At 35.0% G+C, this 13660-nt stretch overlaps 1 protein-coding gene across 1 annotated transcript; it reads right to left on the reverse strand.

Moving 5' to 3' along the window:
• Window positions 1–1518: 1518 nt before the first annotated feature.
• On the reverse strand, window positions 1519–7968 carry LOC106660952 (proline-rich extensin-like protein EPR1). The gene is made up of 3 exons (XM_014384030.2): window positions 7888–7968; window positions 2866–3339; window positions 1519–1779 (listed from the first exon to the last, which is right to left on the reverse strand). The coding sequence occupies exons 1-3, from the start codon at window positions 7900–7902 to the stop codon at window positions 1630–1632; spliced, it is 639 nt and encodes a 212-aa protein (XP_014239516.1). The 5' UTR covers window positions 7903–7968; the 3' UTR covers window positions 1519–1629.
• Window positions 7969–13660: the final 5692 nt, after the last annotated feature.

Here is a 13660-nt window from a genome sequence, read left to right on the forward strand (position 1 = left end):
AAAAAGGAAGCCAACGTGGACTCTCTGGGCCCAGAACCCTACTGCGGCCTAGCAGCCTGCCACAAAAGAAGATACATCTCAAAATGGAACCTTAATGAGTCCAAATTGGAACAATACCACAGGCATCAGGCACGCGAAGAGATTCATAGAAGGACCATCCTCAAAACTTTCAACAGAATTACTGGAAAGCAACCGCAACCGAACCAGAATTCTGGTTGGACTCGTGACAGGGCACTGCCACTTAAGAAAGCACCGGATAGGAGTACAGACAGAAGAAATACTGTACAGATACTGTCAGTTAGAGGAGGAGACAGCAGAACACATTTTATGTTCCTGTGGAGGTCTATGTAGGTGCAGGTCCTTGCAACTAGGACAAGAAAAACCACAAGCAAGATCCTACACCAAGGAACCGCTGGCAAAGCTGTGAAGACTGATTAATAGCCTGAAGCTGTCAGTGAGTTATAATTAACAGAGGAGCACAATATATCTATTTAGGTCGAGGTGCAGTAGGCCTTGTGGCCGCTGCTCTTATCCCTATCCCTAACTACTCCACCGATCCATTGGAAACTTTTCAGGCTTTTGTATCCTTATAAACTACAATGAGTACCTTAAATTTAGAACCCGTAAATAAATTTGGAACTAGCGTTTTTCTGCTCCTTTTGACGCAATTTCTATTTTTCCCCTCCCGAAACTCGCTATGAGATCCTTGGATTATCTGTGCCCAGTGAATGAATTCCACTGTTTCCTCACTTTTACCTCACTGTCTTTTTAGATACTCGTTGATAGTGAGAATCCTTATGTGTCAGTAAGGCTCAGGTCCTATCAGCGGTTTCCTGATTCCACCTTTTCTTGCAAGGGCGTCCGCTTTCTTGTTTTCCACTACTTCTACATGTCCTGGGATACAGCAGAGATTTACTTCAAGTTGCATACCTTTGGAATTCAGCACCAATCTTGACCGAATGTTAGAGCTTATACTTTAATGACTGCCTGGCTATCCGGCCTATGATATTATGATATCATTCTATGATATTATGATGATGATGGCCTATGATATTATTCTTGAACCCTTTGCTCAGCTTGCACTTCAGCCTGGAAGACATTACTTTTCCAAAGGGTCTGAGTATTTGGTTCCAGGGCCGCTGGATTCGAACCCGGGACCTTTACCTTACAGTGATGAGCGTGTCAACGCTTAAACCGTTGCGGCCACCGACGCCCCCGTTACTTAATTGCTGTCTTTTTTATCCATTCTCGTCTTTTTAGACTTCAGATATTTTTTTTAAGTATGTAATATGTGAATGGTGTTAGAATTATGTCGGCTTTTGATTGTTTGTGATCTAACAAAGTTTGTGCAGGGTCGGGGTTACTGAAAAATTAATCGTATTATAAAGGAAACAAGGAAAACAAAGTTATTTAAAAAAAGTTTTTTTTTTAATATAAAAACAGCTTACAAAAAAGCGATTTAAAAAAATAATAAAATCTGTACAAGTATTTATAAGGTACGTTTGTTAAAATAATAAAATTATGTTGGTTTTTTTATAAGGATCGTGACGCGCAACACAACACTAACGTGGTCTCGAATTTTTGACGGCCGGGTCGATAAATCGGTGGGTCTGGACAACGTCGATGTTGTTAGTAGGGTCCGCTTCCTCCAGAAGGTGCTCCATAGCTGCCGGAAGGAGCCGAAGGCGCAGGAGCTCCGTAGTTGTCGCCGGGTGCTGAGCCGCTGGGTGCTCCGTATTCCGATTGGGGAACTCCTGATGGCGCGTATCCTTCTTGTTTCTGTTGGGGGGAGAAAGAGAGAGAGAGAGAGAGAAACAAAAAAAACACAAGAATAATTGGGTTGGAAAAGCTGCATGATCTCTTTTGTGGTGTTTTCACCCCGAGACATAATCGAGCTAAGGTAGCATGTCGTTATGCAACATCCCGTTCTTTAAATTCTCAGTCGCACTAGTTCCTCCCTATTCTTCCTGACCTATTTCTTGGTTGAGCAAATCAGGAAGAATACAAATAAAACAAAACAATAAGACTAAAGCAGACCGATACTGTGAAATCAGACACACTATAAAACCCAGTCATTCTTGAAATTAAAACAAAATTCAATAATCTTTCTAAAAATCCGAGTTAGGCAAGATTTTCTCTCTGATTAAATCTCATCACGTGCAAAATAATTTTCCAAAGGAGACCCTAGATAATTGAGCCTAATTTATACCATGACCGACTTGTAATTCTTCGTGTTTTATCGACAATAAGGAGCGAAACTCGAGTTTTATAATGATATAAAATTATATAAGAGAAAAAATATTAATAAAAAACACTGTAGAGGGAAAACTTATTTAAACAAATTTCACAATGAAAATTATGGGTGCACTTTTCCGTCAACACTATCCAGAGGGATGGCTAATTTTCTCCAGAAATGATATTGTCAAAAATTAAGCAAATAGAAAGAATCTTGATCACACAGAATATTAAGTGAATTGAATAATTTTAAATGTTTAAATTGGCTCTCTCTAATTAAAAAAGTAAAAAAAATATGAACAAAATATTCACAATACCGAAACTACCATCCTTGGACATAGCCAAGACACATCTTACCATTTTTGTCTTGGAAAGTGAAATCTTAAAAGAAAACGGTTTTGCGTTTTTTAAATGTACAGTTAAAAAGATTTGACGGTTGGAAAGAGGTTAAAATTACTTAATTGGATTATAGTCTATCAGCTTTATCATCCTGATAAAGAATGTTGAATAATGACATGCCTCAACGAGAAATCTTATTGAAATTTTGACTGATAGGATTAAAATTTTTTGAAGTATCTCCTTTCAATAATAAGCTAGTTATAGTTAAGAAAATAAGTCTTTATTATTTACCTGGGTCTTATATCTGATGAAGTATACTTCGGGTTTGCTTGGCTGTGTAGGTGCAGGTGTAGGGATGTGGATTTCAGGAGCTTCTTCAGGTTTCTTTACCAGGACGTAGATCAGGGTCTTCTGCTCTGCTGGCGGAGCGATGGCCGGGAGGTCTGGGACGGTCGGTGGCGGCGGTGTCGGCGCCTTGATGAACACGATTTTGTAGTGTTTCTGCGGGGGCGGCGGCGGCTGGTGCGGCCTCCTTGGGGCGTGGTACGTCGGCTCTGGGGGTGGTACATGTACGTAGACGTGTTTGTGCACTACTGGTGCTTGGGCGGGGACGCCGTATTGGGGAGCAGGGCCTCCAGAAGGATAACTACCGCCGCCTCCAGAAGGAAGAGGAGCCGCGTAACTGTCTAATTGGAGTCCTCCGAATCCGCCTCCTCCTCCAACATTCCCCGGCCTGGCTAAGGCAACGCCGACTGTTGCCAATAACTAATCAAACAATAAATTTACATTAGAAACAATTTATATACTAGTAAGGAGCAGTAATTCATATAAAGTTGTCAAACGATAAAGTAATATGTTGGAATGATCAAAACTTGATGGTTTTATTGAGTCCGTCTATCTCGCTCGTTTATGTTCCTTTTTTATAGTATTTCGGCTTAACATCATCTTCAGTAAGAAACGATCTGTTGTCCATGTAGGTTCTTGTATTTCGTAAACCAAGGGGAAAAGATGTACCCAATGAAGTCATCAATTACTAGCGGTTTGATGTCAAGTTAGGTTTAGGCATTAAGTATTTAGCTGATAGTAAATACTTCAAAATTCACTGGTCACTTTGATAACTCACGTTAGAAAAAATATAATATACTGCTTAATTCAATTAAAGTATTATCGTGTTTAGCCTTTAGCTTTGGGGTAATCCTTTTTTGTCAATCTGTTTCAATTTATCGCACAATGTCAGGAGAACAAAAAGTCAAGGAAGTGATCAGTGATATTCCTTCATCCCGAGACATTGTCGGGGAAGGTTTGTACGATACGGAACATGGGCAACAATGGTATTACAGTTTTGCCGTTATGCAATTCCCCCAAATCCGATTCACGTATCGTACAGCACTTTCCCCCCGACGATGCTAAGCCCTCATCTCATGAGTGCGTTCCGTCCTACGGTCTCGACGCTATCAAGGATGGGTTAACCGAGAGAAAAGTTGTTTTTTTATTGTGATAGGAGCCAATCGAGGAAAATGAATCGTAAATCCGATCCTATTCACAGGATCAGTGGAAAAGAGGGGATTTACGACCTTTTCTCTCCGTGACTTGAGTTTAGAAGTGAGATTTAATACCACTCTACTTTTATGGAACTTTTGTCAGAATCTACTGATAGATTATTACTGCGGCTTTAGGGAAATAGTTTATATGTTTATGTAACAAACAATATTTTGTTTTTATGAAATACCCAATTTTTGTTATTCTATTGCATATTTCAACAAAAAAGTTCCTTTCCTTCAAATATAGATTACGATTCACATTATGTAACCTTTAATTGATATCTCAATCAAAAAGCTGAAAACTTTAACAGAACGTCAGTAAGTGACTTCATAAAACGGCAAGGCAAAGACCAGTTTCGAGATTTTATTACTTGACTTCTTAAGTCATTAAATACGGATTTAATCAAAAATATAAAGAAATATAAAACCAAGAGAACTAAAACGAGCCAATTTTCGTCGTAAGAGTTAAAACGAAATTTTCTTTTGCATTGTAGAATCCACGCAAGTGTATTCTGATGCATATCACAGCTTAGTGGTTTCCGACTTGAAAAGAAATGCAACGCGTAATGAATTCTATTTAAAGACAATCCCTTCATAATTAGCTATCGTTAAACAAGTGAAAAACTATTATTCAGCGTAAAACCAGTCCTGTTGCAAATTGGCTCGGAACTACATTGTAAAAAGATGCAAAGAGCGTTGCGACTTTTCACGTCTTGTATGTCAATGAACTTCCTGAATTTCACTTTCCATTTAGTCCACTTGGTCAATTATTCCTGACCCTGTATGCAACGGATAACAAAACAAAATTTACAATTTTACCTGAGTCTGTATAATAAATATTTTAGGCATGTGGAAAACCAGGCTGTAATCGGAATTGGCGAGAACTCGAGGGAGAAGATAATTTTGATTTTTTTATTTCTTATCTGTCTACTACTTATTAGTTATATACTCTAAGATTGTCATAAAGTACAATAAAATAGTAGACTCATTCTTTGTCGGTTTGACATGTAATAAAGCTAGACTTCATTAATTTTTTTAGGTAAAATTTCAATAGTTTATTCTAAAAGTGTCAGTTTTTTAAAAATTTTAACCCTTGCCTTATGGATGTCACCGTGTCGTCTTTTTTTATTTATTATTATTATTTTTTTTTAATGAGGGTTCGCAACAGCAGAGGTCATATAAACCCTCAGGGTGCCGGTGTTTTTGAAAAAAAAGCCCATTTGTATGTCGGGTACGAATGCAGGGCCGCTGGATTCGAACCAGGGACCTTTACCTTACAATGAAGAATGCCGTGTCAACGCCTAAACCGTTGGCGTTGACCACCGACGCCCCCTGGTGGTCTTATTAGCAAAAGAAATAGCCATAATGGAAATTATGAAAACACTATGCTGATGAATTTTAAAGAATAATACTGGTACTGGGAATAGATCTAAGAAATGCCATTTTTGAGTTTGCTATCTGGATGAGACAGGATCTTTCCCTTGGTGAAGAATTTTGAGTCAAATTAGTCCAATTTTGTGGATGATTTGACCAATTGTGTAAACAGTTTGTTCTCTCTCCAGCAGAGCGTTTTTGTACACTTTCTTTACTCGGGTTTTCAACGAGGCTCCGTAACGGTGCAGCCGGATAGGTGATGATGCAGAAGTCAGCAATTACCGCAGGACCCCGATTCCGTCTCGTAAGACGAGACAATACTGCAATTACGTTAATGTTCGACAGGCAGTGGGAGAGAAGCCGGCATTGTTGCCCTGAGCAGCATCCGGAACCTTCCAATTAAACGCTTCCTCTCACACCTGCTAGGTCCAGGTTTCACCCCGGAGACGGTGAAAGTGTCCGCCCGGGACAGCGATACCTGTCAAAACGGCTCGTCTACTGGAAAAACGGATCTTCCCAGGAACGACGCTTTTCAAGCCAATTTTCGCTTTCTACAAGTATGATTCAATTGTATGCCGTATGACATAGTCCTTATCCATTGAATCCCGCTTCGATTTGACTTTCTTCTATTCTACATGTCACAAAGACACAACGCATGATTCATCAATGCAATGAACGAAAGTTTAGAAGTTAAAAATACATTGTCAAACTCTGTGGACGTATTTTTCCTTCAGTTTTTCTATTTTTCCACCTGATCACATCTATAATTCAATAAAATTGTATATTTAATAAAATCCACAGATATCGTGAAGATTGAAAATCTGCTGCATCTAATAAAGAATTTACAATTTTCTCTAAAAGTTATAGATGTTTAAAACTTCTGCTTTTACTATAGAGAGAAAATCCTCAGTACCCGGTAGTAGTTTCGGTATCCCTTATACAAGCCATGGTAATTGATTTAATTTTTTTATATCTTGACTTCACTTCAGAACAAGCGAAGCGCGACAACTTAACAAACAGAATTACAGAACACAAAGATTTCATACATAAATTAAACTTTAATATTTTTCCGAGAAAATTTGTTCACGCCTTGAAATTAGCCAACAATCAGGGTGTTATTTATTATAAACTGAAAGCCTCTTACTAAAATAAAATCTACCCCTAAATTTTTTTCAAGCAATTTCTTTAGTTATTGAAGATTGACAGAGGTCAAATTTCAACTTTAATATCAAAAATTGTTAAGCTGTAGAGTAGACTTATTGGAAAATTCTTCATTTATTCATTCAACAAAAGGAGCAAAGTAGCATCAAAATCTACTCCTAAATTATTTTTAGATTTGTTGATATAGAAATGTAGCGTAAAGCTCAATTCGTAAAAGTAATTTCTTTAGTTCATTGAATATTGACAAAGTTTAAATTTTAATATAAAAAATTGTTAAGCTGTAGAGTAGACTTATTGGAAAATTCTTCATTTATTCATTAAAAAAAAGGAGGAAAATAGCATCAAAATCTACTACTAAATTTTTTTTTTGATTTGTCGAAATAGAAAGGTAGCATAAAGCTCAATTTGTAAAAGCGATTTGGTTAGTCCATTGAATATTGACAACGTTCAAAATTAAATTTTAATATAAAAAAATTGTTAAGCTTTAGAGTAGACTTATTGGAAAATTCTTCATTTATTCATTCAACAAAAAGAGCAAAGTAGCATCAAAATCCACCCCTAATTTTTTTTTGATTTGTCGAAATAGAAAGGTAGCATAAAGCTCAATTTCTAAAAGCGATTTATTTAGTTCATTGAAGATTGACAGCGTTAAAATTTAAATTTTAATATCAAATATTATTAAGCTGAAGAGCAGACTTATTGAAAAATCGTGTGATAAACAAGAAATAGCAAAAATATACAAATTGCTCACAGTAAAAGTAATAAAACGCTAATGAGTTAAACGTACAATCAAATTTTAAATTCAATAATTAAATTATCCACAATTTATATTGTTTAAACAATTTCCTTTCTTTTTGTAGAAGAAATTTGCAAGGAATAGAATTTAATTAACTTATGATGGTTTTTAAAGATAATTTTCAAAAAATAATCGTTTTTATAACATTAATTGCCCACTAAAAATGCTGAACTGTTTTTTGCACTGCCTCTTGGTGAAAAATTGAAGATCTGATTTATTTTCCACTTTTATGTTAGGAAACGTTTAATTTGTATTGTTTACAATGTTAAGTAATCCAAATTTGTTACGGTGTTGGTAATCATGAATGTAACCTGTTGTACCCTGTGATGAAGCCAGCGTGTTTGTAAATTTAAAAAAAAACTCCTTCGTTTCGGTCGATCTAAAATGTGCCTTCCCATTTTTCCCAGAATCCGTTTTCCTTTTTATTTGAGATATACTTACGAAATAGATCCTCATCGTAATATCCCTGTACCTTCGTGCACTGGTTGATTTGACTTCTGCCAGGAGGAGGACTGTCTACAGCTTATATACGAGGTAGCATGGAGGGGAGCGACCGAAGGGAAGGGTATGACCCCGATGGGAAGATCCCCAGGAGGAACGATCACAAGAATTGTGTAATCAAATGAGTCTTTGGAGGCGAGGATAGGATTTTCCTTAAAATTTTCGCGGATAACCTAGATAGCAGCAGCTCTTTCTCTTAACCGCATCGTCGACAACTCTTGTCCAACCCTTGAGAAATGGATAAAAACAAAGATTAATATTATGTTTTGTATGTAAAAAAGATTCTTGTTAAGAGGAAAAATGAAATACTGGTTGTAACATTATGGTTTTATAAACACACAAGCAAACAACCATATATTTACTATGTTAAACTTAACATAAATGATCTTTAAATCAAAAATAGAGAAATTGTTTAAAACTTACTTGAAACTAAATAGCTTCAAGGAGGTATAAGCCCAGTTTACTCTTGAAAAATATCGAAATGATATCAAATTAAAACCCTGATAAGGCTTCATGTGTACTTTAAAAAGTAGTGGTAGATCTAGGGCAAAAAATGGTCATCTACGTTCAGATGCACTTGAAAGAGATACAAGGCTATGACGAAGTTCATTTATGGAAAGTTACATCTTCTTGGTCCCTTCTCTGAAAAAAATTTCGAACTTGGATCTGGTGGTTGCTATTCTGAAGGATGACGTCCTAATGAATTAATTTAAAAAATTAATCAAATTTTTTTAAATGAAATAAATATATCAATGTAGATATTCAAATTAACATACAGGGAAATGGAAAAAAATATTGGTAGTACAAATAAAAATTTCATTCCTTGTCATATTTAGGAAGCAATGATCCGAATTGGCATCTTTTCAAATAAAGCAAGAGCCTCTTTAGGATTTTAATTTTTTTTTCTGTCTAGAATTTTTTTGGGGAATAGCTCATACACACTGTGATAAAGAGTTTCTTGTATCTTTTTTTTAATCTTGTGCAAAGAAATATTGTTAATTAGTAAATCCATTACAGTTCGTGGTCCGATTGACTAATTAACTTTTTGCAATTAATTAATTTTTAAGAATGGTATTGGCCGAAGGTCGTGTGTTCGAATCCCGCTCGTGGCACTGACTTTTCTATCTCAACCAATACTTTTAGAAAGATTAATTAATTGTCAATTAGATTATTATGCCAGAAAAATGCTTGGAATAGCACCAAGAAATTCCAAATGCCACCAAAACCGTATGCACTTTAAAAAAATAAATCATATAAAAACAATTGCGGATTTCTCAAAAATGTTGTACATATGTTTTTATATCATGGGAAAAATGTCTCTACTAGTTTCAAATATTTCTAAAAAAGTGGAAAGATTAATTCATTAGGCTAGTACTTAAAGGTTATATATGATTTTATATATAACTTGTTTCAGTTAATTAATTTTTATTTAAGGTATTGGTTGAGATAAAAAGTCTGTGTCACGAGCGGGATGCGAACACCAACTCGGACACCAACTTCATGAGTCGCTCGAAGTCACGAAAGCTCAAGTGGTAAAGCAGCGGCGTATTTAGCCGAAGGTCGTGGGTTCGAATCCCGCTCGTGACACTGACTTTTTTATCTCAACCAAAAGAAAAGAAGTTGAAAGAAGTTAGTCAATCGGACCACGAAATATGATGGATTTATCTATAATATTTTTCGATCTAAGTTATGAGCTGTGATAGACGGACCGAACCTTCCATAAACTCATAGACTCTTCAGAATTAGTTTTTAACTAAATAAAATGAAAAAATGTCCTCTGTCTTTTTTTAAATTTTAATTTTATGCAAATATATATTGTTAATTAGGTTATTAGGCTAAAAATAGCATCAATTATTTACATCTCAAAGTTATAAAACTATTTTCAATACCGTACATATCAAAATCCCAAATGCGACCAAGACCAAACGTAATTTAAAAATAATTATTCAGAAATCGTGAGATGCGGTCTGGTGTGATGTAGGTTTCAGAAAAATATTTTCTTTATCGTGCCAACGTTTCGATCTTTATTGAGATCATCTTCAGTGCCCAAAGTGTTTGTTGCCCTCAATACGACAGCAAGATTGACACGTCTACACGGAAAACAAATACTTTGGGCACTGAAGATGATCTCAATAAAGATCGAAACGTTGGCACGATAAAGAAAATGTTTTTCTGAAATCTATATCACACTAGACCGCAACTCATGATTTCTGAATAAGTACTTTAAAAAGTCAATCTTATCAAAGCAATTGCGTTTTAAAAAAAATATTCAATATATATTTTTTATACCATGGCAAAAATTAAATAAAAAAGAGGCAAAGATTTGTTGAAATTCATTAGACGCCAAAAATTTATAGGTTATGGGATTATATTAAAATGTACAAAAGTACATAAAAGTATAAGATAGTATCTTGCTGGAAGTAAGTCATGTATATAACTGTGCCGTTGAAATAAGAAATATTTTTTCGATATGAATCAATCTAATTTAGCACATGTCGAAATACCAAATGCCATCAAGACCTTACGTACAATAAAAAGTCAATCATATCGAAACAATTGTATCATTTCTAAAAAATAAACCCATGTATTTTTCTTTCTATATGCCACTATTTCTTCGTTATGTATTTCTTATTTATTAAGTTAAAATAAAAATTTTAATTTGTGGTACTTTGTGGCTTTTAAATTTATCGAAAATCATGGATATACTACAACATTACATAAAAGTTATGTATAAAGGAATTATATTAGTTTACAATTTGTACTTTGCTTTTTAAAAATAATTTCTTACATGTTAAAGTCGTGAGGAGCAGTCAAGAATGAGGTAGTTTAGAAAAACTCCTTTTTCATTTTTTCGCCGACGTTTCGACCTTTATTCGGGTCATCTTCAGGGCATAAATTGTGGTGTCTTATTAGTTTTGTGTATCAACACTTTCACACCAAACCAATATGACACCACAAAAATAGCACCACACTTTATGCCCTGAAGATGACCCTAATAAAGGTCGAAACGTCGGCAAAAAAAATGAAAAAGGTGTTTTTCTAAACTACCTCATTCTTGAGCGCTCCTCACGGCTTGAATAAATTATGAAACACACATAATTTATTATATTTTTTAAAATAATTATTTTGGGCTATTTTAGCTGAAGGTCTACTGACCCTGAAACCCTGAAACAAATCATATTAATAAAAACAATAAAATAACACAAAAAAGAGTTGTTTTTTATGCAAAAATGTGTAGTATTTCTTTGGCTGGAAAAACCTTCTGAAATATTGAGGTAATTGAAATTTCAACGCCACAGACAAAACATCAACCACAATAAATGTAGTGTAGTTAACTTCCAGTTGTTTTTGAAGCTTTAACAAGTAAGGGCACTCTGGTTCTCTCTATTTTTAAATTTTAGTTTTATATCATGTCAAAAACAAAAATATTCCTACCTCTTTTAGAGAAGAAATTTTTTCTGTTATCAGACACTTTATGGAATCATGTTTGGTAAGAAGCACTTAAAGGGGATGAACATCTTGACGTCCGTATTTGGTCGGTTCAGCTTGGAATTTTGTAATTTTTCCATATTAGAACAAAATGCGACAGTAACGCGGTTAACGTACGCAATATTTTTGGCAGATTTACAATACGACTGTCGCTTTGACGAATTTTACTCCAATATTATTAGGTGTTCTGTCAACTGCTGCCTTGGATAAAAAAAAATAAAATAAAAAATTGACGAGGAACTATGGTTGCGGGATAAATTCGATAAAAGGGATAATGACTTATTTCCAATGTTTGTAAGAAATATTGACCCAGTCCGTGCATCATTTACATAATTGTCGGGCCCTGATACACAACATGACGTAAGTCCTGTGCTTTCAACAGAGGAGATACTCGAGACGGTTTAAAAAAAAGGGTAAAAAGACTCCCTCAAAAAAGAAAGAAGAAAAAAAAGAGAACAGAATATCCGACATCCGCCCCGTGGAATCCGGTTATGTAACATAATTTATTTCGATGTAATTGGTAATTCATGCAGCTGGCCGTTTAATGAGGATGAAAGTGAAAAGGTGGAAGCGGTGCAGTGCCGGTAGAGTATCGACAGCGCCGTACTTTCTCAACCCGTTGTGAGAGGATTTCATTCGTAACAATGAACTGTATCAATAAAAGTTGAAATGAAAATTTACTTCGCCGGAAATGCCATTCCTACAAAGTTCATGATTAAAGAAGTACGAACTGAGAAAAAAAGGAGAAACTTAAAATTAGTTCAACTAGATATATGTAATTATATTCTAACATGAAGATCTAATCAATCTGATGTGGCAAGAATTAGATAGTTAAACCTAAATCAACCACGATTTTTTCCTTTCCTTCATCAATTTCATTTAACAACACTACAAGCTACGCTTATTTCACCAACGTTTACAAATATTTATCACATCTTATTGGAAATTTAACGTAGTTTTCAATGGTATCAACGGATTTGTCAAAAACCTTTAGTTTTGGGGTTATCATTGTCTATTTGAAGCAATATCGTGAAATCTTTAAAAATCAGAAAAACTGAAGTAACTTCGAAACTGTTGATATTCGAATTAGGAATTTTTGATTCCATTTTGAATGTACTGGCAAACTTTGTAACACGAGTAGCCGAACACCCTGCATACAGTAAAGACGACGGCAGTGCGTCGAAAATATATTGCGGAGGGTCGAGAGCATTTCGAATCAAAAGTAAAAAAGTTCAATGAATTCATTGAAAATTTCCTTAAGTTTTTTATTTTTTATTGTTATTAATCTTTCAACCTTACCAATCCTTCAATTAATAAAGCAATTTCACCAGCAAAAAGGATATTAAATGGACGTTACGTTTTCCGAAATTTTCTGGTCTCTAGGTTTGGAAATAGTAGTTTAGAATTATCACAGTAAGATTTTTCAACTTTGAAAATTTTTTTTTTTTAAGTTCTCGCTCCTAAAACGCTGATTCCCAAAACCTTTACAAGTTTAGTGTTGATCACATCTTATTGGAGATCTAAAGTGATTTTCAATGATATCAATAGATTTCTCGAAAAACTTTTAGTTTTGTAGTTATTATTGTTTATTTGAAGCCAGGTCGTGAAATCTTAAAAAATCAGAAAACGGGGAATAACTCCGAAACTGTTGACATTCCGACCATAGTTAATTTTTGGCTCCGTTTTGAATGTAGAATCTATTGGCAAAGTTTGTAACCCGACCAGCCGAACACCCTGTATACAGCAGAGTTTTAGTTGAATTTTGTCACAGAACAAAATTTAGGCATGTAAGCATGAGTTTTATTAACATTTTGGAGAAAATACACATATCGCATACCAATAAGGAAAGTGACACAAGTTGAAAAATTATAAAGCCAGAATTATTTAGTTTTTTTGAAGTATTCGGGTGTGTGTTACTGCAGGAAAAATAACACAACTGTAGGTGGACTATTATCTTCTAGGCAGCACTATGTACACTTTTGGCGGAAACGCAGTCTCCATTCTCGAAAAGTGGCTTATTTTAGTCTTCTATGTCGAGCTTCAAAGCATCGGTGTGAGTATTTAAGGAAAAGTGGCCTAATTCGAGTTACGTCAGTTTTTTCTTGTTTCATGAAGGATTTTATGCTGTTCCGGAGTCACATCTTTAGTTGTGTCACTGTTATTTATAACTTACTGTTGTTATAATAACACCTACATCTTTATATAAATATTCCCCTACACCACA

The sequence above is a fragment of the Cimex lectularius genome, unplaced genomic scaffold (genome assembly GCF_000648675.2).
Source record: "Cimex lectularius strain Harlan isolate CLEC.00 unplaced genomic scaffold, Clec_2.1 scaffold269, whole genome shotgun sequence".
NCBI classification, from domain to species: Eukaryota; Metazoa; Arthropoda; class Insecta; order Hemiptera; family Cimicidae; genus Cimex; species Cimex lectularius.